Genomic DNA, 27,829 nt, shown 5'->3' on the forward strand with positions numbered 1-27,829 from the left:
AAATGAGGACTTCAGGCCAAAAGCCATATGGGTGTTAAGTTTTACTCACTATTGATTTTAATAGAGTATGAACAGCCAGGGGAGTAGTTGGATTGATTTCTCTTGGTGTCTACCAATTTGCTTCTCTTTAGAATCTTACACAAAGAGAGGGGGGCAGCCCTAGTTTGACCTATTGTAAAGCAAATTCAGAGTAAAATATTACGTACATTACTTTTAAGTTTGCTCAGAATCACAGTGGTTTAGAGGTCTGTTCATATGACCCAGTAAGCATGGTTAAGAACCTACTGCTTAAAGAAATGTCTGTTCCTAATCAAATCCTTTTTTCCCCCTTGTTTTTCTGAGTTAGGTGTTTTTGGAGCACTTTGGGAAGGATTTTTAATGCTAATAAATGAAAACAACCTCTCTTACCTCGATACCCAAAAGGTCTAGATTCCCCCGTAAAGAGTGGTCCTACGATTGAGTACTAAGGCTGCAAAGAGAATGAAAGCTGATTAGAGTATGTTTCGTCCTCTTTGCCCAGCATCTTCTGAATATGATTATTTTATATTGAGGCTTTGTCTGCATTAGCAGTTTTATCTTCAAGGAAGAGACTTCTAATTTGCTAATTAGAGAGCGTGTTTTTCACAACCGGGATCCTGCTGTTTTGGAAATCACTAAGCATTTTCTCTGGGATGTGAGCTCCTAAACTAAAAAAATTCCAGCAGAGTTCATCAGTATGGTGGACAGGCATCGACATGTACTTACCTTGGGCTGTAGTTCTCGAACCCAGAGGGAAAATGTATGGTCTGTCTCCTGCTTAGTCACAAGGTATGGGTCCTTCAGTTTCTTTTTGATCCTATTTCTGCATCTTGCCAAATAAGATTCTTCGTTCTATTATCTAAACAGTGCTTGGTTTCTTCTCTTTTCTTTGAAGAGTCCCAGATATAGGAGTCCCACCATATAACTGTAAAATTGTGCTTTGTTTTCTTAATATCATACCTAGTATACCTCACGGTACTGATACTTAATCAACTCGTGGAAAAATTACAGAACCAGCACCACCGGCCACACCTCACGCAAAGCTTTTTCTTTTCATCGAAATATAGTTATTTACTGTGATGCCTCACCTCTGTTTTCTTTAAAGTGGGTTAATACTGTTTTAAAATATTGTTAAACCTTTTATTCCTTAAGTAGGGAAGACCCTCTCAATACAAAAGGACGTGTGATTTTAATTAGTTGTATATGTAATTTTCCCCATCAGTTTCTCCTTCCATCTTAATTCTGCAATGTTTGTGATATTTAGTATGGTAACTATGGGACCTTCTGTCCTGTGAATGGCTGCCTGTAGACAACAAAAAGTCCTTGCTTACTCACTTCATTTACCTGTATCTGTCTACTTAGCGTTGTGCTCCAACTAGAAACACATGGTGTTATTGAAAATGTTAATACATTTGATGTTGATAAATATTTTATTTGCTGATTTTGAGGAACCAAGGTCAAAGCTACCAGTAGGCTCTTCTCCCCAATCTATGGCCTTAACTGAGACATTCAGTCCTTTTGTGGAGCAGCTTTTTGGCTCTAGCCATGCAACCCAAGCTGAAATTGACCTCCAGATTCGGTTTACATCAGAACTGCCCAGAAGTGTCTACCCATTAAAATATTACTACAGCAGGATATTTAAAGGGTGAGGGGGAGTCTCTGGAGCCAAGTGCCTGCGTTTGAATACTGGTTCCACTTTTTGCTCAATGGTGCGATCTAAATACCAAACAAAGTAACCTTTTTAGGCATAATATCTTCATCCGTAAAATGGGAATAGTATTGCCAGGAACAAATAAAATAATCCAGGGACTTTGGTCCATTGTCAGTGACCTGTAAATATTAAGCTATATGTAAAGAATGGGTGTGAAGAGGGGAGGTTAAAAGCTGCTTTTACTAGGGAAGTGGTCTTGGACCACTGTGACCCTCACGTGCATCGTCTGTATGATAGCGATAATAGTGAAGTTTACAGGTTTTGATGGATTTGAGGATTAGGTGATATGATTCTTGTAAAGAACTTAGCGCAATGTTTGGTAACAGTTAGTACTCAGTGTCCTGTCTTAGGACTGGTCGTGGCTGTTTTCATTGTTTTCAAAACACAGTTTCTTTGACCTCCACTCTTGAAGGTGCTGATTTGAAGGCTCAGGTATGTGGATTTTATTTTTCTTGAACTTCTCCAGTGCATCAAGCCCAGCATTTGTCTTTGGTTCAGCATTTGGGAGCATTGTTTCCATCATCCCCACGGCCGTCAGTGGGCTGCCACATCTTGCCACTTAAATCCTGAGATGAAGTTGTAGTGCACTTACCGTTTAAAATTGTTGGTATTTTTCTATAGGATACTGGTTTTTTTCTTTATGGTGACTGCAGCCTTCTTGCTGTCAATATAGTTAGCTCGCATCTATAACTCTCAGAATTACATTTGTTTATTCTTCATCAATAATCAATTTCATTCCTAAAATATAATAGTGATTCTTAAGATTTATGAAATTCCCCATCAGACATTTTCTTTTGATCACACGTCTTTGACAGAATAAAAAACAAGAGAGCCGACCATTTCTGTGTCTTTCCTGATTGGCTCTTTTTAATATTCCCCTTATATGCCCTATTTATGTCCTGCAGTGCTTATTTATCCTAAATGGCTGCACTGCCAGATGTGGGTAACAAGGGTGAGGAAATTCAACTGTGTCCTGCCCTCAGATGTCCTAATGTTCTGCAAGGGGAGGTTCCTGTTGTAAGCTCTGTCGTGTGTTGAAAACATTATTAGATTCTCAGGTACAACCAGTATGGGTATCTGGATTTCAGAGGGAGCCTTGACAGAGTATCTCTTGATATTCTCAGAGTTGAGATGGAGAAATGAGGATTCATAGTAGATTGAAAAACTCTTCCCAGGGAATTCTGGATAATGCACCACTGTAATGATGGAAAGTTCTATCTTCAGCTCTGGCCTTTTGAGTATTTTTATCAACAACTTGATGGACGAGATGGATTTATTAAATTTGCGAATGGCATGCTGGCGGGAGGCACAGCACTGAGATTAGATGACAAAATCAGGATCTCCCCAGCTCCTGAGAGGTGGGAATGATGGGTGGAAATTAAATACCATATAGAAGAGAAGCAACAGGTAGTGCGGCTGTATGGAAAAATTGTACAGACTGTTGTTCAAATCACAACTTCAAGACTCGCAATAGCCACTGCAAATAACGATGAGGAACATAATGACTTCTCAATAATATTGGCTCTTTTTATAGTTGTCTCATTTTAAGTTTAAAATAGAATATCTGCTTTAATAAGGATCTGACTTAACAATCATAGGAAAAAGATCCAAGGATTCTTTTTGCCCACATAATTGCATAGTACTTTCTTTTCTCAACCTTGTTTTCTATTATTGTCCACTCCTCCAGGAAGCCTTTTTAGACATTTTTATCCCTATCGTACCTAGTCCATGAAATTTTAGTAACATCAATAAACACAGACTGTGTATGTGATTATGGATTCGATGTATATCTGTGCTTTAAAGCTAAAAAGTAACATTTTGCCCCCAAGAACAAACTTTCTTTCACCCAATATCACCCCTGTTCAGAGTGCATGCCGTAATATATTAAGACCTCAGGAGTTCCAGAGTCCACTGAGAATATTCGGAGGTCTAGATCTCAGAAGTGTATGTGTCCAAGTTTTTTTAAATAAGTTTTGTTGTTGTTGTTGTCAATTACAGAAGTACTACATGTATTCTTTTTTTTTTTTTAAAGATTTTATTTATTTGACAGAGAGAGACACAGTGAGAGAGGGAACACAAGCAGGGGGAGTGGGAGAGGGAGAAGCAGGCTTCCCGCTGAGCAGGGAGCCTGATGTGGGGCTCGATCCCAGGACCCTGGGATCATGACCTGAGCCGATGGCAGACGCTTAATGACTGAGCCACCCAGGCGCCCCTACAACATGTATTCTAAAAATAAATATCTTCCTAGATCATAAAGGAGTAAGAAGTGAAAAGTCTCCCATTCCTTTTCCTCTTCGTTTACTAGTGTTATGGTTTCTTAAATATGGTTCTGAAGGCATTTTATGTACATACAATAAATATATATATATATGGTCTTTTCATTTTTAAAAGAAAATCGTAGCATGATTATAATGTATAGCAGTTTTTTCACCAAAAAAAAAAAAAAAGTTATTTGGGGGATACCTGGCTGGCTTAGTTGGTAGAGCTTGCGACTCCTGATCTCTGGGGTCCTGAGTTCTTTGAGTGTAGAGTTTACCTTAAAAAAAAAAAAAAAGTAACTTGCAAGTTTTACCATTTTAGCTTAAAGAGCTCTCTTTCTCTTCTTTGTTGTCTCCCATTCCATACTATTCATTGCAGTTGATTTCCCCTAGTTTGGTTAACTAGCCCTTTGGTGATGGATGTTTATCGTGTTTCCAATCTTGGATATTACCAACAATGCTGCCATGACTAACCTTAACCCTGTACAAATGTAAATATATCTGTAGAAATCACACTAGGGTCAAAGGAGTGCACATTGGCTATTTTAATTTTTATTGCCAAATTTTCTTTGAGAAAGATTATATCAGTCATTCAGTAGCCATAAATGAAAGTGCTTATTTGTATACATCCTTGCTAACAGTGTGTAATCAAACATCTTGATGTTTACTAATTTAGTAGATGAAAGAATGCATCTATAAAATTTTAATTTGTATTTGTCATTATTAATGAGGCACAGCAACTTTTCCTACATTAAGGGTCCATTTGTATTTCCTTTTTTGGAGCTATTGGTTCATGGCTTTTTGCCATTTTTATATGGGTTTTGAGGCTATTGATTTCTAGAATCTCAGTATTCTAAAGAAGGTATATACTAAAGAATTTCCCTTTTGTGGTATGAATTACAGATGTTTTTGATGATTATTCATCTTTTGATATTCATCTTTTGATGTTTCTTATGTGCTTTCTGGAATCAGAAAATTAAATATTTGTTTAACATATTTGATTTCATCAGTCTTTTCTGACTTTGTAGAAATGTTTTTCCTATTACAAATTGCCCGACAACTGGTTCTTGTGCTTTTTCTTCTTTATTTTAAGTGTATAAACCTTGGATCCATTTGGAATTTATCCTAGAGTAAGATTATCTGCTTTTGAACCATTGAGTAGTATTAAGTAATGGCTGTAGTTTCCTTAGCAAGTCTCCATTGATTTTTTATGTTCCAATAAAACTTTATTTACAAAAATAACGGGTGGGCCAGATTAGGCCTGCATGTCCTACTTTGCAAACTCTTGTAGTTTATAGGTTAGTCCCATAGATCTGGAATTGACTCTTTGGTCTGCCACTTACTATGTAAGGGTAAGTTTCCTCTCCTGAGCCTCAATTTCTTTATCTGTGAAAGGGGGGAGACTAGCACATACCTTAATACAAGGTGTTGAAAGGATCAAAGAAGATAAAAATGTCAGAACTTGTCATCACAATGCCTGGCATACATTTTAAACTTTAAAATATTACATTAAAATGTTTTTTAACTTGATAGCTGAGGTTTTGGTGAATGCCTCAACCTAATCCTAGCCCTTTTAAACAGATATTTATTTATTGAGTATCTTCTGTGGACCTTATGAACAAAATAGACAAGGATCTGACATCATGGAGCTTATATTCTCATGGACTGCTTACAAGGAAGAGAAGTGAACAAGGTTAGGGAAATGGAATGTGGATGGGAGTGCTATTTCAGATGGCTAGGTTCACGAAGACTCCTCTGACTAGGGCAAGTGAAGTTGTTGATGTTCTTCTTGTCACTGTCACTTCTGCTAAATCCCTCCAATTTTCCTTCTTGATCCCCTTTATGGGAAGTTACTTACACTTCTACAGTTATTGAAATAGAGAAAATTACAGGTTACAGTGAAATGTTCACAGTGCGACAGAGACACGGGCTCCGTCATGTTGTTTGGCTTTACCTCATAAATGTGTCGCTTTATGTCTAGACATTCCCCCAGATAGCGTTTAATAGTTAATACATTTAGAGCATACATTCCTCCTTTCATAGTTGCCACAGGAAGCGTGTTAATCATCCTGTCTGCACCCTCTGAAGTGCCTCCCAATCCCACACACCCCCCTCCACACCAGCCCCCTCAGCTGTGGAGTGAGTGCCTCATAAAACCATTTTTAATTTCTTGTTCTTTCCCTCTCGGCCCTTATGTTGGTGGGCTGTTACATAGAGTGTTAGCCCTCCCAAACCCCAAACTTTGGGGATTTTTCCCTCTTCCTATTCGTGATTGGGATTTCTCCTGAGCATGTGGAGCGTGATGCTGGCATTAGAGAGTCATGGTGAGAAAAAGGACCCCCAAGCCTTGTCTGAGCCAGACCTCAGCTGTCGGTTTTGTCTCCTTGGTGGGGTGTGGCTGCGACCCCGGTGGGTCTTCCCTGCCCACTGACGGTACTGTGGCTTGTGTCTGGGGCAGAAGCCTTTGGTGAGAGGCAGCTTGTTCCAGTGAAGGCTTTCAGGGATTCTCACCCCTGACCCCTCCGTTGCCAAGAGTAAGAATTTACAGCAAGGGACTTCGGAGTTTGTCCCTTTTCCTTTTGTCTAAATGAGATCTTCAAACCCTCTCCTACAGGGAAAGAGGATAGCTAGAGACGCAGGAAGGAAGGGGGATCAGGAGATGTTATCCTTCTATGTAGTCTCTCCAGCATGTATTTCTGATTTTTATCTTTATAATTGGACATTTTCGTCTTAGGGATGAATGTAGAAAAAGCATTTAATAATTTAATTGTTGGTCTTTTTGAACAAATATTCTGATTATATCGTGTATTTTTCAGTGACAAATAGCAGAAAGCCTACTCAAGCTGTTGTAAACACAAAAGCATATAAAACTGAAAAGTCTAGAGGTGAAATTTAAGTTTCAGGAGTGGTTTGATCAGGCTTGCTTCCTTCCTCCCTCCAGTCCTTCCTCCCTCCTTCCCTCCCTTCCTCTCTCCTCCCCTCCCTCTCTCTACTCCTCTCCCTTCCCCTCCCTTCCCCAACCCTCCCCCTCACCTCCCTCTCCCTCCCTTCCTTCATCTTTTTCCTCTGGCCTTTATACTTGTCAGTTTTGGCCTCTGGTTGATTGCAGTTCAGCTCACTCCCTTCCTCTTGTTCATTCACATTCTGGGAGCAGGGTAGGTTTTCCCTCAGGCTCTGAGCAAAAGTCTGGAGTTTTGTTTTTTTGGTTTTTTTCCATTATGTATATTTAATATCTTTATCAAAAGTCAAAATGATACAAATTAGCCATATAGAAGCAATTTCAGACTTATTAAATAAAAATGAAACATCATAGAATTTCCCTTATTTATGAAAATTTATAACTAAGCAAGTCATAATTCAAATATTTATTTCAATGGAACCCAAATATTACAACAATTCATAAAATAACATTTAGATTTCATTAGTTTAATATTCTTCCTCTAAATACTAAGGTCAAACTTTTTTTTTTTTTTTTTAAAGATTTTATTTATTTATTTGAGAGAGAGAGAGAATGAGAGAGAGCACATGAGAGGGGGGAGGATCAGAGGGAGAAGCAGACTCCCTGCTGAGCAGGGAGCCTGATGCGGGACTCGATCCAGGGACTCCAGGATCATGACCTGAGCTGAAGGCAGTCGCTTAACCAACTGAGCCACCCAGGCGCCCCAGGTCAAACTATTTTTAACATTAAAATTTTTTTTAAATTTTATTTTGTTATGTTAATGACCATACATTACATCATTAGTTTTTGATGTAGTGTTCCATGATTCATTGTTTTGCATATAACACTCAGTGCTCCATTCAATATGTGCCCTCTTTAAGACCCATCACCAGGCTAACCCATCCCCCCACCCCCCTCCCCTCTAGAACCCTCAGTTTGTTTCTCAGAGTCCATAGTCTCCCATGGTTTGTCTCCCCCTCCAATTCCGCCCCCCTTCATTTTCCCCTTCCTACTATCTTCTTTAACATATAATGTATTATTTGTTTCAGAGGTACAGGTCTGTGATTCAACAGTCTTATACAATTCACAGCACTCACCATAGCACATACCCTCCCAAATGTCTATCACCCAGCCACCCCATGCCTCCCACCCCCCACCACTCCAACAACCCTCAGTTTGTTTCCTGAGATTAAGAATTCCTCGTATCAGTGAGATCATATGATACATGTCTTTCTCTGATTGACTGATTTCGCTTAGCATAATACCCTATAGTTCTATCCACGTTGTTGCAAATGGCAAGATTTCGTGTTTTTTTGATGGCTGCATAATATTCCATTGTATATATATACCACGTCTTCTTTATCCATTCATCTGTCGATGGACATCTTGGCTCTTTCCATAGTTTGGCTATTGTGGACATTGCTGCTGTAAACATCGGGGTGCACATACCCCTTCGGATCCCTACATTTGTATCTTTGGGGTAAATACCCGGTAGTGCAATTACTGGGTCATAGGGTAGCTCTATTTTCAACTTTTTGAGGAACCTCCATACTGTTTTCCTGGGTGGCTGCACCAGCTTGCATTCTTACCAACAGTGTAGGAGGGTTCCCTTTTCTCCGCATCCTCGCCAACATCTGTCATTTCCTGACTTGTTAATTTTAGCCATTCTGACTGGTGTGAGGTGGTATCTCATTGAGGTTTGCATTTGGATTTCCCTGATGCTGAGCGATGTTGAGCACTTTTTCATGTGTCTGTTGGCCATTTGGTTGTCTTCTTTGGAAAAATGTCTGTTCATGTCTTCTGCCCATTTCTTGATTGGATTATTTGTTCTTTGGGTGTTGAGTTTGATAAGTTCTTTATAGATTTTGGATACCAGCCCTTTATCTGATATGTCATTCGCAAATATCTTCTCCCATTCTGTCGGTTGTCTTTTGGTTTTGTTGACTGTTTCCTTTGCTCTGCAAAAGCTTTTTATCTTGATGAAGTCCCAATAGTTTATTTTTGCCCTTGCTTCCTTTGCTGTTCAACATGGTATTAGAAGTCCTAGCCACAGCTATCAGACAACAAAAAGAAGTAAAAGGCATCCGAATTGGCAAAGAAGAAGTCAAACTCTCACTCTTTGCAGATGATATGATACTTTATGTGGAAAACCCAAAAGACCCCACCCCAAAACTGCTAGCACTCATACAGAAATTCAGTAAAGTGGCAGGATATAAAATCAATGCACAGAAATCAGTGGCATTCCTATACACCAACAACAAGACAGAAGAAAGAGAAATTAAGGAGTCGATCCCATTTACAATTGCACCCAAAACCATAAGATACCTAGGAATAAATCTAAACAAAGAGGCAAAGAATCTGTACTCAGAAAACTATAAAATACTCATTGAAGAAATTGAGGAAGACACAAAGAAATGGAAAAACATTCCATGCTCATGGATTGGAAGAACAAATATTGTGAAGATGTCAATGCTACCTAGAGCAATCTACACATTCAATGCAATCCCTATCAAAATACCATCAGCTTTTTTCAAAGCAATGGAACAAATAATCCTAAAATTTGTATGGAACCAGAAAAGACCCCGAATAGCCAGAGGAATGTTGAAAAAGAAAAGCAAAGCCGGTGGCATCACAGTTCCGGACTTCCAGCTCTATTACAAAGCTGTCATCATCAAGACAGTATGGTACTGGCACAAAAACAGACACACAGATCAATGAGAGAGCCCAGAAATGGACCCTCAACTCTATGGTCAACTAATCTTCGACAAAGCAGGAGAGAATGTCCAATGGAAAAAAGACTGTCACTTCAACAGATGGTTTTGGGAAAATTGGACAGCCACATGCAGAAGAATGAAACTGGACCATTTCCTTACACCACACACAAAAATAGACTCAAAAATGGATGAAAGACCTAAATGTGAGACAGGAATCCATCAAAATCCTAAAGGAGAACACAGGCAGCAACCTCTTTGACCTCAGCCGCAGCAACTTCTTCCTGGAGTCTTGTTTTGAGTCATACCAACCTAAAACATTCCCTCTGATCAGGGAAGTCCCATGTGCTAATTGGCTTAGTCCTGGGTTAACACCCTTTCCCAAGCCAATTACTTGTTAAGGAGGATGAAATTAAACTGATGGCCAAATACCAATCAGACATTATTTCCAGAGCCAGAAACAGGGTCAGGCTTTCCAGAATTTAGGGTTTGAATGTAGTTTCCGGAAGAAAGTATACATAATCAGGTTTATTGAATAGATACTATGTGCCTAGTACTGTGGGACGTGCTTTATATGTAATAACTTATTTATTACTCATCACATCTCTGTGGTATGTATTCAGTGAGGAATGTATTCAGTGAGGGTGTATGTTGGCTAGGCTATTAACAAATATTATATATGCCCAGTTCATTCTTCCAAGTGTTACAGAAAGCGTTCTTCTGAATTTAGAACTCTTACAAGTTTTAGCCATAATCAGATACCATCTTGTATTTTGTGTGTGAGGAAATTGAATCACTGTAAGACTTGACCACTGCCACATCCAAGTCTGCCTTCCAGAGTTGAGACTAGAATGAAAAGAGCAATTTTGTGGCAGGACTGTCACCACCTACCTCTCTGGTGCTCTTGACAGGCATTGCTAACTGATCTGGTCTTTACTGATAAGTAATCATACAGTCATTTGGAGTTAACATGTCAGTTAGAACTCATCGGCCATCTTTGATCTAGAACTCTAAAGGCTAGTTTCATTACCCAGCGCTCTTTCCACTCTGCCACATGGCCATTTTCGTCCTTGGATGTTTATATTAAATTTTGTGGAAGGCAGTCAGAATTCTAAAAGAGTAGATCTTTGTCATGTGAAGAGTGTTGATTGCTTGAAGACATAGTTGATCTGAAGGTTGAAAGCTTCAGGTCTGGAGCAAATTTACCTATAGCTTATAAACACTTGAGATGTTTGGTGGATTTGTTGTTGTTGTTGTAGTTAATAGCTCAGATGTGTTTTGTAACCAATTCCTTGTTGTATCTACAAGAAGCAAAAATGAAGTTGGCCCAACTTTAAACAATATTTGTTAGATTTTGAGTGAATAAACCATCTCAATTATTAGTAGGAATTTTGACTGCATGTTTGGATGAGGGTAGATTCCATGTGAAAGATACAACTTTTTATATCCCAGGTATGTCTAAACATGCATCATTACAGACTTTGTCTTTGAAGGACCAGAATCCTCTAGTCTGTGAATTGCATGCCTGCATAGTGCCTGTTTTACTGCTGTCACATACTCATGCAGACATCACTAATCAATCACCCAATCCTTTTGAGCCTCTACTCAGCCTGAGATCTGTGGCTCAGAACTCCCAGGTAGTCATTACTGGCATCCTTACTCTATGCAATACCCTCATTTTTTTTTTTTTTTAAGACTTTATTAGACAGTGAGAGGGAGAGAGAGGGAGAGAGAGAGAGTGGGAATACACAAGCAGGGGGAGCCGCAGAAGGAGAAGGAAAAGTAGGCTCCCAGCTGAGCAGGGAGCCCATTGACAGCTCAATCCCAGGACCCTGGGATTGTGACCTGAGCCGAAGGCAGAGGCTTAACTGACTGAGCCACCCAGATGCCCTGTAATACTCTCATTATTAAGGACAATATAATAGGTTCCGGGGAGATCTTCAGCATCAGGATTAGAATCAGGACCTTCAATTTAGAGATTGTGCTGTTCTCTAGTTTTAACAGCTAGTCCTAAGATAGAGATCCTGTGAAATTAAATGAATAATAGTTGGTGTTAAAAAAAGTATAAAGTAGTTCCCATGTCTGGTGTTACTGTCTGATAGTATTTCTGGTGTTATGGTTAGTTATTGATATTACCTTAAAAACACACCATTGATGTGAAATGGCGGAATGAAGTTTTTATACCTAAAATTTAAAAACAAAAATTTGCCCAACTCTTTCATTACCGGGAAGGAAAATTTACATTTTCTTAACTGGTTTAAAAATTAGAATATTCCTATGAATAACATCGAACAACTTCATAATTATGCATGCATAAAAAGTGAAAACACCAGAGATCAGCAGTATGAATGCTTTTTAGCACTTTTTCCTTTTTTTATATATACAGCAATAAATGCACAAAAGGTAATTAAGTTCCTGGTAGTGGAGAATGCAAAAGAATCTCAAGCTAAATCCCATAAAGCTTTTTAATTAAAAAATGGAATAGTTTTAAGATGTGTTTTAGATTTGGGAGAAAAAGCATTAATTATAATATTAGGTAAAAAAATGAATACTAATATTTTTGCATTTTTGCTGTTGGTTAAAAGTAGACAATAAGATGCAGGGCAATAAGCCTGGATTCAGGTAATACTTTTAATATAAGTTCCTTGAGGGAGGCATTAATAAGCATATTTGACTAGAAACAGCACATAACATGTATATTAGTTTTGTTTTTAATTAGATTTAGACAGAATTCATTATTTTTAATGGCTTTTCATTAGTGAACAGAAACCGTTATTTGGATGTATTATGGTAAAATAAATTCAAGGTGTATGCTTATTTTCTGCAAAGAATCTCTTAGGTATTTAAAGAAATCATTGTTTGGAACACAAATCCTAGACAGATACTTGAAATTCCTCACTTTTAGATAAAAGTATGATTTATATGCTCTAAAAGTAGCAATTTTATCTCTTTCTCAAGTCAGGTATTAATAATGAACTGTAACTAAATGAGATTGTTACTTAAATTATTTAAAAGTCTTATTGCTATATTTATATCTCTTCATATTGGGCTTTTCAAATAATATTGCTGGAAGTGGGGGTCAAAATTAGATTTTTCTCTCAGATTTTTATTTGAATTTTCTTTGAACACGATAACTTACTTTTGGTCCAAAATTTATGTATGTCCATCAAATTCTTTGGGTTAAATCTGCCTTAAAGAGACACTGAATTTAAAGTGGGATCTCAGATGTGAGCCCAGATTTACAGTATTTGCTATTATTTTCACGTGGGGAATTCCGTCTGTCTTAAATAGGACAGTTGGAATTAAACTCCAGTTGTGTGATTTATTCACTTTACTGTAGAAATATGTCTTCCTGATGCTAGTCTACTGAATTGTAGCATCTCAAAATGAGAAAAATACAGTGACTTGTTAATGGTACACCAGAGAGGTAGAAGTAGGGTTCTTTTAATGCACAAATGAGCCGTAAATTAAGCTAATAGTGTTCTTCTTTAACTATAGTTTTTAAAGGTGAATTTCTCCAACTTTATAATGTTTTTATATAACGTTAAATAATGAAATATCACCCACACGCTTGGTGTGTTTTCTTCAAGTCAGTCTCTCTCTTCTTTTGGTTTTACTCAGTGGAAATTCATGCAAAGAGCTTAGGACAACAATCCCAGCATTATCTATAAACCAGTGCCCATCACCTTTATCTGTTAGGCCATAGACCTGCCCCCAAATATATAACAGTACATCCAATAAAATCTGGATATTTATTTGACTTCTGAGCAGTTTCATAAATATTTCTTCATCTTGGAGTAACCACAGGAAAATGACCCCATAGACAAAGAACAACCAGGAAATAAACATGGGTGTATTACTATTAACTGACTCAACTTCATTCAGAGCTCATGAGTTTTCCCACTCATTTCCATGTTTGGTTCTGCTACTCCAATCTAGAATACCACCATGCAGTTTTGTTTTGTTTTGTTTTGTTTTTAACCACTCCTTAGTCTTCTTTGTTCTGTGACAAATTTTCAGTCTTTCCTGGTTGTTCATGACCTTGACATTTTTGAGGATTATCAGCCAAGTGTTTCATAGAATGTTCCTCAGTTTGGGTTTGTTTGATCTTTTCCTCATGATTAGACAGAGGCTATGGATTTTTAGGAAGAACCCCACAGAGGTGATGCACCCTTTTTACCACATCTATCAAGATGTGCATGATGGTCTGTGGCATCACAGGTGATGGTAACCTTCACCACCTGGTTAAGGTGGGATTACCAGGCTTCTCCACTGCGACGTTGCTCTTTTTCCCTTTGCCTTTTCTGTTCTTTGAAAGCTAGGCACTAAGTCCAGCTGGTGCTGGGATTAAGCTCCTCTTCCCGGAGGATCAACTGTGCTTTTGACCCTCGTCCTCCAAAATGGGAAGCACCAGAGCCCAATACACTTCTTAGCATTTCAAGGAGTGACTCCCCTGAAATGTCACCTTCAAAGTCCTGCCCTTGGGGAGGTGAGGGCCCCCCCTCTCTCTTTGTGTATCACAAAATACTTGCATCCACCTGCCTTAGCCCTTAGCCCCTAGCCCCTGATTGGACTGCATATTTGTTTCCTCCATTAGATAGTCAAGTTCTTGAGGGCCTACGACATGTTTTTATGACACAAGAGCAGTGGCAGTAGGAGCACCCACCATTTACCAAGTTTTCATTGTTGGGCACTTTTTTTTTTTTAAGATTTTATTTATTAATTTGAGAGAGAGAGAGAGAACAGAGGGAGAGGGAGCAGACTCCCTGCTGAGCAGAGAGCCCAACGTGGGGCTCTATCCCAGGACCCCAAGATCATGACCTGAGCTGAAGGCAGATGCTTAACCAACTGAACCACCCAGGGGCCCCATTGTTGGGCACTTCTTAAAGTACTTTCCATTGCTTATCTCATGTAATCCTCAAAACTACCCTTTGATGTGATACCACTAATTTTTCCCACTGTACAGATGAGCAGACTGAGGCTCCGGCAGCTTCAGTTGTCCAGGGGAACCCCAGGGGAACTGTGGCAGCTCCACCTGCTGGCACCCATTTCGTAGCACTGTGCCTGGTGCTGAGCCAGGTGTCAATTCCATATTTAAATGTCTACAGTGATAAACGGATTAACAAGACTGTTTTTGCTCTTTAACTGACCTTCTTTCAATAGAGAACTCTGTTAAAGCATAGAAAAAAATAAGAGAGCCTTAAAAATAATCATGCTTCACTAGAGGCGTTAAAAGCGAAGTTCTGTCACATTCCTTTCTTTAAAAAACTGTAATTGCCTTTGGTGGGCTTGTTAAATTTGCACTCAGATTCCATCATGCACATCATATACCTGCAGCTTATTTTACCTTCTCCACATTCAGACTAATTTAACGTATTAGTGATGAAAGGAAGGAGGTTGACATCCTGACTCTTGAGACCAAGGGAGTCGGGAAGACTAGGAAGAAGTCAGCAGATAAAAGTATAAAATTAAATCCAAAATAGCACTGTAGTGTCATTAGAAGACACAACTATGCAACTCTTTAATCTCGTCTTCTAATTCATGTATTTGTGCCTAAAAATATGTACTAGCAGCGCCCTGTAGGTAGGGTCCTGCTCTAGGTATAAGAATAATGCTGAACAACACAGAGAAGGAAGCTATTCTCAGAGCGTCATGAACTAATGAGGAAGACAGACATTAAATTAAGGAATAGACGACAAATTACATTAGTGATAGGACGTCCCAAGAAACACAGGCGCCCATTGCCAGGATGGTACATGACCCTTGTGTATGCCTCATGGAAGCCCTCCCTGACAAGGGTGTATTTACGATGACATCAAACCTTTAGGCAGGAATTTTAAATGCACTCATGGAATTCATTAAAAAGAAAGTATTTTTTCATCACAGGTTGAGTGAGATTCCACTGCCACTGTTAGATTCTCTTGCAGCAAATATGTTGGCAATGTGTCTCCATTAAGATCTCGTGGCCACAAGACCCTCAACAGGTGAATGGCAGATTACTTTTGGCAGCCTAACTGCCCTGTGGTTTCTACCCTCCCGCTCCGCCCTGCCCCCTTTGAGAAGGTAGCCTTGTATGACATGGTCGCCATGTCAGAGTCGGTGAGCTGTTGGAAATGGGTCCGGCTGCCAACTGCACATATCCTGCTCATTCTAAGAAAGAGTCAGTAGGGGGAAACTGAAGTGCAAATGACTTTTCCTTCTTATTTTAGATGGGTTATGTCGTACCTGAGGGTAGAAGGCTTCTTGCTGATTGGTTTTCTTCCCAAAACTAGGTTTAACTTAACCATGGCCTTTATTTAGTGTCATGTTTTTTACTTAAAAGCATTTATTCAAACTTCTGAAAAACAAAGCATTCGATACTGTGAGATTGTACAGCTGCAAATGATTAATGATATAATTCTCAGCGCTTTATAAAGTGTCTTAACACTGAAGAGATTTATACAGTGTGGAATGGCGATGGTGCTTCGATGTGCGAATAGGTAATCAATACCTCGAAGCTTGGAAAAGTGTTCTATTTCCTCCACTAATGACATAGGGGTTTTTGCAAGGCAAGGGTGTCTGGAGCATGAAGCACTCCAAAGAAAAATTAATTTAAAATCTGAAGTGGAAGATCAGTTTCAATTAAAATTGCACTTGAATGTACATTGGGTAGAAGTGTGAAAGCAAGCATGTAGTCGGCTTAAATCTTCAGATTGTTACCAGTGAATAAATGAATCCCACTGGTACGGACCCTGGTTATATTTTTATAGAGTGCTAAATTATATTTCACCCATGTCTAGAGGGTTTTGAGAAATAATATGAATGGAAAGTACTTTTCAGAGGTTGCAGAGTACTTTTCTTTATTAGTAGGACAATTATAAGGAGTCTGTGTTTTTACAAATGACAGCTTGCGTTCTTATTTCTTTGGAATCATACATGTTTGGATTTATTTTACTGTGCATTTTTTTTCCATCGAGTATAATTTTATTGTACTAGGGAGTTTCTAAAACTCAACACACACACACACACACACACGATATTAAAACACTAGTTACCAGGGGCGCCTTGGTGGCTCAGTTGGTTAAGCATCTGCCTTCAGCTCAGGTCATGATCCCAGGGTCCTGGGATGGAGCCCAGCCCTGGGGCTCTCTACTCAGCAGGGAGCCTGTGTCTCCCTCTCCCTTTGCCTGTGGCTCCCCGTGCTTGTGTGCTCTCTCTCTTTCTGTCAAATGAATAAATAAAATTTTGGGATGCCTGGGTGGCTCAGTTGGTTAATCATCTGCCTTCAGCTCAGGTCATAATCCTGGGGTCCTGGGATCAAGTCCTGCATTGGCCTCCCTGCTCAGTGGGGAGCCTGCTTCTCCCTCTGCTTCTGCCGCTCCCCCTGTTCATGCACTCATTCTCTCTCTCTCTGACAAATAAATAAATAAATCTTTAAAAATAAATAAATAAATAAAATCTTTTAAAAAATAAGATAAAACGTTAGTTTCCATAATTTGAACATAGAGGCTCATGAGACACATCAACAATCACTTTATTTATCTGGAAGAAAATTTAAAGAATGGACAGGAAAATCGGAGCCGTTCCTTATGTCGCCTTTCGCCTCCTTTTTTCCTTCAAATGTAATGATGCAAGATGAAAATAAAGTTTGGCTAGAATATATGCAAATGCACACTCTGTTCCTTTATGACTCATCAGAGTCTCAGGGAATTTGACCAAGAGGTGAAGAAACATGAGTGAAAAGCCCTTGATGTTTCTTCTTTTAGTAAGGAGTCTTACAGTCAAGAAAATGGTGATGTTAACTTTTTCTAGAAAGCCTTATGACACTTGTAAATGATTTTGAAAAGTGCCCTGAGGTTGCTAAACCTTTGCCAAGCAGTGAGCATGTTCTTTCTGATAGTCTCTTTTATCCTACTGTTTGGGATGAGAATTAGGGAAAATGACCCAGGCCAAGTTATTTGCCAGATAGCAAGAATATGCACCATTTTTAGGGGGTCACATCAATTGCTCTTGTAGCCTTGAAGCTTCTTCCGTTACTGAGACTGAAAAGGTGTTCTGTGATTGTCTCTTTTTTCATGGGACCATTGTTCACACCAGCTGTGAACTATATAGGCTTAGGGGGTTGGGAACATTCATGGCCTGTGTGAACATGGCAGTGGGTTGGGCACAGGTGTATGGGCTTTTATTCAGCAGTAGGGAGACTCTGTGTCTCTGTTCCTCCGTCACACAAGGCTAGGTATAGAGTGAGGTACGAAAATACTGGTTGGTGGTGGTTTGGTCTCTTCAGATCACTTTGGCCATTCATCCTCTTCTATCTGATATGTGAAGAAGTTTACAGCTGTAAATCTTAGGAATCCATGTATATGTACATATACATATGTATACACATTATACTTTATTGATTAGGAAACCTAAAACTTGTAACGTTTAGACTTATTTCGTATCTAATTCTTAAAAAGAGATGTATGTTAATATTTCTAGTGAAGGATGTTTCCTTCAACGGGCCCTTCTGCTTTGTCATGTCAAGAAGGTTCAAGGCTGGGTGCAGAAAAATCTCAGAGCTTGTTATCAACTTAATAGACATCACCCCCAGATTATTTCATTTCCAAGTAGTGCAGACACGCGGGTGCAGTATATTTTCTCTGCCTGTGTCTGCTTGGTACCCAGTAGGATTCTGCACTGCTGCATTGTCTTTTAATCTTGCAGCATATATCCCCCCAAAGCCTGTATTTATATGAGAGCTGCATTCAGTCTGCATTTACCTTTATACCTCCATCTCCTATGCCAGGGAGGGATTGAGAAGGGGAGAGGTGAGTGCCTGAATACGCAAATTTACAAGTTCTGGCCAAACTGAAAAATCTTCCACAATTAACCAAAGGAAAACCCTGCCTCATTGCCCCGTTATTTGTAATGACTCTCATCCTGTGTTATGGTGCCTTTAATTTTTAATTTTTTTCTTTTTCCAGTTCACAGACTCCTAGGAGCTGATAAGAAAGTTGTGTTTGGTATACCATTGGTAATAACAAAACATGCAGAACAGAGGAAGGTGTTTTCTTGTGAATAAATGCTTTACTTATTTTGGAAGACTTACTTAGGATTTTTTAAAAATGAGAACAACTCTGACAGCCCTTCTGCTCAGCTTCCTTAATCTGATTACAGATAAAGTAGCAAATGTTTGATTACAAATCAAGAAGCGAAACTATCTTAAGGAACATGTCTTTTCTTCAGTCTTATCGCCCTATCAAGCAAATGGCTTGGATTCATAGTTTTCAATGGACTGACATCTTTGGAGTGGGAACGTGAGGGGAAATGTACCTTCAGAGATACGGCGGTTGGCTTCCTACGTCCTGTTCATTCCATCGCTAACCCTTGGGGCATGAGGACTGAAGTATTGTTTTCTTTTAACAGGTGCCTATGGCCCTGAGCACTGGGTCACGTCTAGTGTCAGCTGCGGGGGCCGTCACCAGTCTCCCATAGACATTTTAGACCAGCATGCACGGGTCGGCGAAGAGTACCAGGAGCTGCAGCTGGATGGCTTCGACAATGAGTCTTCTAACAAAACCTGGATGAAAAACACAGGGAAAACAGGTAGACTGTGATTTTTTTACTAGTCAGCAAATAATCAATGTGGAATATTTTTGGATATCTCTAGTTTTTGCCTTACCCATGATTTGCTCCTTAAGTAGTGCATGTTGTTATGAGGAACATACAGCTGAGTGAGAACTTTGGAATCAGCTAAATTGCTTCAAGAACCAGCCACTTGCTCCCCTAGCTGTGTGATTTGGGGCAAATTACTTAACCACTCTGTGCCTCAGGTTTTAGAAATACAATAAAGATGCATAATAAAATAATATCAGCCTCATAGGGTTGTAAGGATTTAGTGAATCCATATATGTAAAATGTTTATAGAATGGACTTTCAGAAATCTGCTCTACCCATTATGGTGGCCACTAGCCCCGTGGCTATTTAAATTTAACTATTAAGTCAGTAAGTAAGTAAGATTAAAGTTCACTCCCTCAGTTGTAATAGCCACATATCTTTTTTTGCTTTTCCCCCCGACTTTGTTAGGTTGTCTACGTGCAGTGTTTGAAAGCAGAGGATACACATTCAGATCTTTGTGGAGTTTTTTTGGAGGGAAGTTCACTTGACTTTTATTTAACATTATATAAGTTTAATATATACAATGTGATGATTTGATACATGTTTATATTGCCAAGTGATTATCATAATTAGGTTAGTTAACACTCCCATCACTTCACATCCTCAGTTCCCTCCCTCCCTCCCCCGCTTCCTTCCTTTGTTTCTTTTGATGAGAACATTTAAGACATACTTCCTTAGCAGTTTTGAAGAATAAGGTATTGTTGACTATGTAGTCCCCATGATCTACATCCCCAGAACTTACTTCTCTTAAAATGGACCCTTATATCCTTTGATCACATCTTCCCATTTACTGCATCTTCAGCCCCTGGCAACCACCATTCTACTCTTTGTTTCTATAATTTAGATTCCATATATAAGTGAGAACATAGAGTGTTTGTCTTTGTCTGACTTACTTGAGTATAATGCCCTTTAGGGCCACCCACGTTGTCACAAATGGCACAGGATTTCTTTCTTTTTTATGGCTGAATAATATTCCAATATGTATTTTCTTTGTCTGGTTATCAGTTGATGGGCACTCAGGTTGTTTCTATGTCTTGGCTATTATGAGTAATGCTACAGTGAACATGGGGGTGCAGATACCTCTTCAAGATAGTGATTTCATTTCCTATGCATACACACCCAGAAGTAGAATTGTGGGATCATATGGTAGTTGTATTTTTTGGTATTTTGAGGAGCTGCCATACTCTTTTCTATAGGAGCTGTACCAATTTCCATTCCCAGCAACAGTGTACAAGGGTACCCTTTTCTCCACATCCTCACCAATACTTTTTATTTCTTGTCTTCTTGATAGTAGCCATCCTCACAGGTGTGAGGTGGTATCTCATTGTGGTTTTGATTTGTATTTCCCTGATGGTTAGTGACGTTGAGCACTTGCCATGTACCTATTGGCCATTTGTGTGTCTTTGGAAAAATGCCTATGGTCTTTTGCCAACTTTTAAGCAGGGTTATTTAGGGTTTTGTTGTTGTTGTTTGGGTTTGGTTTTTTTTTTGGATTTTATAGTGGGTTTTTGTTGTTTTTTGCTACTATGTTACATGAGTTCTTTACGTATTTTGGGTATTAAAATCTTTATCACATGTATAGTTTGCAAATTTTTTTTCCTATTCAATAGATTGCCTTTTCATTTTTTAAATTGTTTCTTTTGCTGTGGAGAGAGAAGCTTTTTAGTTCAATGTGGTCTCACTTGTTTGATTTTGGTTGTGTTGCTTGTGCTTTTGGTGTTCTGTCCAAAAAATCATCGCTAGGACCCTTGTCTAGGAGATTTTACCCCATGTTTTCTTCTAGGAGTTTTGTGGTTTCAGGTCATACATTTAAGTCTTTAATTCATTTCAAGTTAATTTTTGTGAGTGATGTAAGGTAGGAGTCCAACTTCGTTCCTTTGCACATGAATATTTAGTTTTCCCAGCACCATTTATTGAAGAGACAGACTGTTCTTTCCCATTGAGTGTTCTTGGCTCTCATGTCAAATATTGGTTGATTGTATATTGTATATGTGTGGGTTTATTTCTGGGCTCTGGATTCTGTTCATTGGTCTGTGTCTGTTGTTACGCCAGTGTCACTCTGTTTTGGTTACTATAGCTTCGTGGCATAATTTGAAATGCCTGCAGCTTCATTTTTCTTTCTCAGGATTCTTTTGGCTACTCAGGGTCTTTTGTGGTTCTGTAGGAATTTTAGGATTGTTTTTACTGTTTCTGTGAAAAACACCATTAGAATTTTGATAGGGACTGCATTGAATCTGTAGATCATGGGTAGTATTGTACTGGCCGCGTTTCAAATGCTCGGTAGCCACATATGGCCAGCAGTTACCATAGCGAGGCAGCCAGACAGAGTACATTCTATCATTGCAAAAAGTTCTGTTGGACAGTTCTGGGCCAAATGCATGAGTGGAAGTAAAATCCTTACCTCCTTGAGTTTTTACTTTAATATTTCCTATTATATTAGGGCACAGAGGAACATGTTCTCGTCCTTTTATATATCAGGCCAGCAACTTGATTCTCCCGCCTTTTTTTTTTTACCCCCATCAACCCCACTTGTCTTTTGAAATTTATTAATACAGAACATCGTATTTTCACCATTGCTAATACAAAGAGCTGCCTCCCTCTTAATCACTATTGTGCAGTTATCAGTTTCAGATTGTCCATGGAATTAGAGAACGCCTTGCTGTCCTGCGCTGTCTGATCTGAAAATAAACACAGGGGTGTTATATCTCTGCCTAGTGCTACCTGGGTTTTTATTGGTACTAAATATATTTTTTGTATCTTATTTTTTAACTCTTATAACTCTAACCCATTAAAACAAGCTCACTCTCTTTCTCTCTCTCTTTTTTGAAATGATCCCTTTGTAACCAAGGATATCACTACAAACCACTCTTCGTAATCCCTTTCAAGAGCCTGGGCTGGCCACAGCCCCCACACTGGGCTAAAATGACTTCACTGTCAGCCCTTTGGTTTCATTCTTATTATGGGTCAGAGTTGGCTTTTCTTTTTCTTTTTTCTTTTCTTTTCTTTCTTTCTTTCTTTCTTTTTTTTTTTTTTTTTGTTTAAAAACTTTATTTATTTATTTTAGAAAGAGATAGAGCCCCCACAGCCCGGGGCGGTGTGTGTGTGTGGGGTGGCACAGAGGGAGAAGGAGACAGAAACCCAAGCAGACTCCACTTTGAATGTGGAGCTGGACATGGGGATCGATCTCACAACCTTAAGATTAGACCTGAGCTGACACCAAGAGTCAGTGCTCAACCAGCTGTGCCACCCAGGCGCCTCAGAGTTGCCTTTTCTTTTAACCTAAGTGGCTGCATGTGCAACTTTGGGAGGATCCATTTTCTTTCTCCAAATAAGCATTTATCTGAGATTATTCATGGCTGATTGCTTTGGGTTGCCCTGGTTTGTTCATAGAATTGCTTCTCACTCAGTCAGCACCGTGATTCCTGACTTTGGGCTCTTCTTCGTAATATTCTCATAATCAGTTCTCCTTCTTGCCTCATCACAGGCTACCCTCTCCTGTAACTTGAGTCATCCATCTGGGTAGCTGCTCGGGAAATATGTGTGACTGGTAAGGTTATCTGTACACACTTTTTCACCCCTACCTCTAGTCTCCGATGTAGATTGTACATTTATTGTTACAATTCAGAATTTCTTTACCAGTGGTCCTTCTTTGTATTTCCAATGTGAGCATCCTTTGGAGAACCGTGATGGGAATATTGACTCCCCCCGACAATCTGAATGTGGTGGGCGGGAGTGTTGTCATACTGGGTGTAATCAGATCGCGGAGCTGAGTACCATCTCAGTGCCACATTCCGGAAGCCTGCCAAAGGCAATTCGCTGGGCTCTCTGATGCGGACTTCTACTTGACTTGCAACGCTTGACAGCCTTCTGCAAAGATAACACGTTTCAGTGACAGCTTTCAGCTTGGTATCTCCAATGACAGGTTTTAGATGAGTGTGGGGTTCACCCAATGCAAGTTGATTCATGACCTTAGTCTTCCAGGAGCTGATTATCAATCTCTGTCACTGTGCTGACTTCCTGGAGTGATCCACAACTTGTTGCGTATCTGTGAGTATGTGTGCCTGGTTTTAGAGCACAGCCATCCAAATGTGAGCTCATCGCTCTCAGAAATTTCAGAAGTACACCTTTCTGAGAAGCAAGAATAAATCCCCGTTACTTCTCAAATTGTACTTACTGTAAATTGGTGACATCATCCTAGATAGACTATATCTCAGATAATCTAAGATGATTCTCTAGGACTGTTTTCTAAAAAGTGACAACCATGTATATGCAATTTCAAACAAGAACATGGAATTGTTTTCTGTTCTCTTAAGTTTCAATGTATGATGGTATAGAAACTTGGGTGCAGAAATCACCCTTTTTCTTCGTTTTCTTCGCCTTTTTTTTTTTTTTAATAAGCATAGACCTAGAAACTTCTTTCATCCTGTACTTCTTAAAATGCTAAAGGAGTTCATGAATTTTCCAGTATTTTGGAGAAATGAAGATTCAGTGGCTTTGTTATTATGCATGGATCATATAAATTCAACTGAACAACAGTATACATATAGTGCAGGGTGCTATGTCTAAATTAAGGGTGAGGATTGATAATATCCCCAGTGAATAGTGTTGATAGATAACTTAGAAAAACACACATATCATCAGCCCTAACTGAAGATGAAATGGACCTATAGGGCCTCAACCGGGGAAGGAAGAGACCTCAGAGTATGAGGAGAAAGTGGCCAGCAGAGGAAAAGCACCAAGTGCTAGAAAAGTCCGAAGATGAAATCCTGGCATGCAAAAACATGCCACAGGAAAGCCTCCACAATTCAGATAATGCATTCATCAATGCATTATCTTTTCATTCTACAAAAATGAAAGAAAGGAAAAATAACTTTAGATGAAGTCAAATGAGAATTCACAATTCAGTCCTGATCCCAGTATAGCTGTGGGAAGACAAATGCTGCAGAGCCCAAGACCCACGGTAAAGGCCCAGGGAAGAAGCCGAGAATCAAAGAAGAGGCAGAGAAAGAATGAAATTCTTCACTGGGGAAAAAGGACCCATGACAGACTCCCAAATATCAGAGGCCAAGTTCTTCACTACTCCTAGTAAATCTGCAAGAAAAGCTCCCCACACTCCAGAAACCTGGCCCAGAAAACCCAAAGTTCCCCAGTCGACCTAAAATCAGAGAGTCAACCAGAAGGAAACATCCAAACTCCCTGAAGAGCTTTTTAAAAATACCCAGGTCCTGACCCCTGTTGCAGCCTTCTCCAAAAGTGAGCCCCAGACTTAAGTGCTTTTTTAAAAGCCTTGACAAGTTTTACGGGTGTATGTTCGTGGGTATAAGAACCTGTACTTTGAAGTAAATCCATTTTTTAAAAATAGTTTTTCTGTGTATTTTCTAATAGAGGAAAAACACAATGCTTCTCATGGTTTTATTATTATTAAAGTATAACATTTGCTTCTGAGTAAACTGTTGGCATTCCAGAAAAATTTTTAAAAATACAAAACATGCATATCATTGAACTATGGTTTTGCCACATGTTACTTTTTTGAGGAACTGGACAAAGGGGACACAGGACCATTGTATTATCTCTTACAACTGCACGTGAATCTATAATTACCAGAAAAATTAAAAGATTAATTAAAGAAAAGCACCACATAAGCCACATGGTCTTTCTTTGTTGCAATTCTTCATTTTATATTTATCTTGGATACCTAGATGAAGAAAAAAACTTCCTTTTCCTTCTCCATTAAAATTTTTAAGCAACACATGTTTTTTCTCCAAAAGTCCTTTTTTGAAATTTGTTCTTCCAGAAAATAAATTCAGTAGAGAGTATTTTTTGTGATGGAAATTTACAGGTCACTTATCTGTAAAATAGACTGTCTTTTGGATATTAAAATATGAATATAGAAAGTTAATATTTAAAGCAGCCTATTACATACAGACGGTAACTTTCCCATAAAACAGTTCTAATGTTCATATCTGTCTTAACCCCCTGAGAGTGCTATATATCCAAACCAGCATAATCAATAGAGCAAGTTAGTTGTACGTAGCCCACTTCTCGAAAGTTGTCTAAAATATCTTTATAAGACAGATAGCATCTCTCTTTTTCTTCCTAAGGAACCATAACTGTCTGCGGTGCCACTTCTCATTTGATTTCATCTTAAGTTATTTCCCTTTCTTTCATTTTTGTAGAATGAAAAGATAATGCATTCGTCAAGAACATTTCAAGATAATCTTGCTGTTCCTAGCATTAGCTTCTAGCTAAATGATCAGAATTTAAGACTTAGACGGTGCTTCTGATGTATGTTAATAAGCCATGGGCTCCTATGAATTTTAACTGTTTGGAGGGCTTTTGGTGTTTCACTACTTGTTCTTTCCTCCCATACCAAGGACAAATAGTAAAGACATTTGTCATCATGCATTCATTTACTTCCATTTTCCCACTTTATATTTGTTCACTATGTGCTTTTTTCTTTGCCTACATTCTTTTCTGTTTGTCTGCATATGCCACCGTGCCTGGCATCGATGGATTCAGGAAATCGTTGTTAAATTAATAAAAGAAGATAGATTGCAATAGGCCAAGTATGGAAGCAGCCCAAGTGTCCATTGATAGATGAACAGATAAAGAAGAGGTGGTATATATATACAATGGAATATTATTCAGCCATAAAAAAGAATGAAATCTTACCATTAACAACACGGGTGGAGCTAGAGAGTATAATGCTAAATAAAATAAGTCAGAGAAAGACAGATACCGTATGATCTCACTCATTTTTGGAATTTAAGAAACAAAACAAATGAACAAAGAAAGAGACAAATCAAGAAACAGACTCTTGACCTCCCGGGCTGGTGGAGGGGTGGGGGTGGAGGTGGCAAGTTAAATAGGTGATGGGGATTAAGAGCACACTTACAATGAGCAGTGAGTCATGCATAGAATTGTTGAATCACCTGAAACTAATATAATTCTGTATGTTGACTAGCTGGAATTAAGATAAAAACTTGAAAAATAAAATTTTTCCTATTTCAGAGGTCCAAATTCTTGGGTGCTTTCATCCTGTTACTCTTCAGTCTTGCCTGAACTCTGGAATTCAAGTCAGAGCTATTTCACTGGGTCTGTCTTTAGCTAGATACACTACAAGCTCTTTTTCATGTTTGCTCAGCTCCATTTCTTTTCTCTGAATCCCACAGCCCCAGCCCCTATGGTAAAACTAGTTTTGGGGGAGACAGAAGCCAATTATATTCCAATTACATAACCAATGATAATGGGAAAACCAGTGCTATTTTACGTGAGGAGACTTTTTTTTTTTAAGATTTTATTTATTTATTTGACAGAGAGAGACCCAGCGAGAGAGGGAACACAAGCAGGAGGAGGGGGAGAGGGAGAAGCAGGCTCCCCGTGGAGCAGGGAGCCCGATGTGGGACTCGATCCCAGGACCCTGGAATCATGACCTGAGCCGAAGGCAGACGCTTAATGACTGAGCCACCCAGGCGCCCCTACGTGGGGAGACTTAAGTAAATTTTGAAGTTTGAGGGTCATTTTTGAAACCTGTCTTTCTTTTTTAGGGCACAGGACTCTGCTAGATTAACATATGTCGTATCTTGTATGATTGAAGGGTCAGCTTACCCACTTTGTTCATCCTGCTCAGGTTAGCAGTGAGTTAACTGAGACCCAGGGTCATCCCGTGACTTGACAGCTCTCTAATATCTGAGGCTATCCCAGCTTAACATGTCCAGTCTGTCTGTAGCAGATGACGGCAGTAACCTCCCAACTTCTGCTCCTACCAACTAGTGTTGCTTTCTTTCCGGGCCTTCTTCACTTAGTAGCCAGAATAATTTTATCTCCTAAATCTGACCATGTCTGTCTTTCTGTCTCACCCTCTTTCTTTCTTGTTCTAACTTTCAGCCATATCAAGGACTTTCCATTTCTCCTGGGGATAAAGACAGATTGATCACTGTCCCTGCCTCATTCCCCAGCTTCTGTGTCACACACCCTGCTGTCTGGGCGCCAACCACCCTGGCTTCCTCTTACTTACTCCCACTACCGCAGGGCCTTTGCATGAGCTTCTTTTTCCTGCTCCCCTCTTGTCAGCACTTCCCAGGGTTGCTCCTTTAACTCTCAGCTCATGTAATTTCATCAGTCCTTGAAGATACACTCTCCTCTTCTCCTGTCTGGGCTTGGATTCTCACCTGTTACCACTTGTCCCAATCGCCAGGCTGTTTTTGCCGTTTAGTTCCAGGGCCTATCTTTCCCACCAACTGTGCCCTCCATGAAGGCAAGAGCTATGCCTGATTTATTAACCTTTTCTTCCCCAGTCATAAGTTGGTCAATATTTGAAGAAATAAATGCCAGTGTTAAGCTCATGTTTCTTGACTTCAGACCAGAACATTTCCCTTTTACCAAGGGCCCAAAGCATCCCCTAATGGACACCTGTATTGTGGGTGGTCGGGGTGGGGGGTGGGGGCGGATCCCACCATTAAGATCCAATCATAGTGGTCTTTTCTCATTTTATAGTGTTAAAAATTGGTTGGGGATAGTGGAAGGAAGATAGCAAGCAGCTAGTTTCCCTCCC

General features: G+C 39.4%; 1 protein-coding gene across 4 annotated transcripts in view; it reads left to right on the forward strand.

Annotated features, from left to right (window-relative positions):
- The window catches only part of PTPRG (protein tyrosine phosphatase receptor type G), a 701,636-nt gene that overhangs the window by 388,870 nt on the left and 284,937 nt on the right, over positions 1-27,829 (forward strand). For all 4 annotated transcript variants that reach the window (XM_032411651.1, XM_032411652.1, XM_032411653.1 and 1 more), the window contains one exon: positions 19,024-19,203. In XM_032411651.1, coding sequence (XP_032267542.1) covers positions 19,024-19,203 — 180 coding nt within the window. The remainder of the gene's footprint in view (positions 1-19,023; positions 19,204-27,829) is intronic.

This window comes from Phoca vitulina, unplaced genomic scaffold, assembly GCF_004348235.1.
Source record: "Phoca vitulina isolate PV1807 unplaced genomic scaffold, GSC_HSeal_1.0 scaffold13, whole genome shotgun sequence".
NCBI classification, from domain to species: Eukaryota; Metazoa; Chordata; class Mammalia; order Carnivora; family Phocidae; genus Phoca; species Phoca vitulina.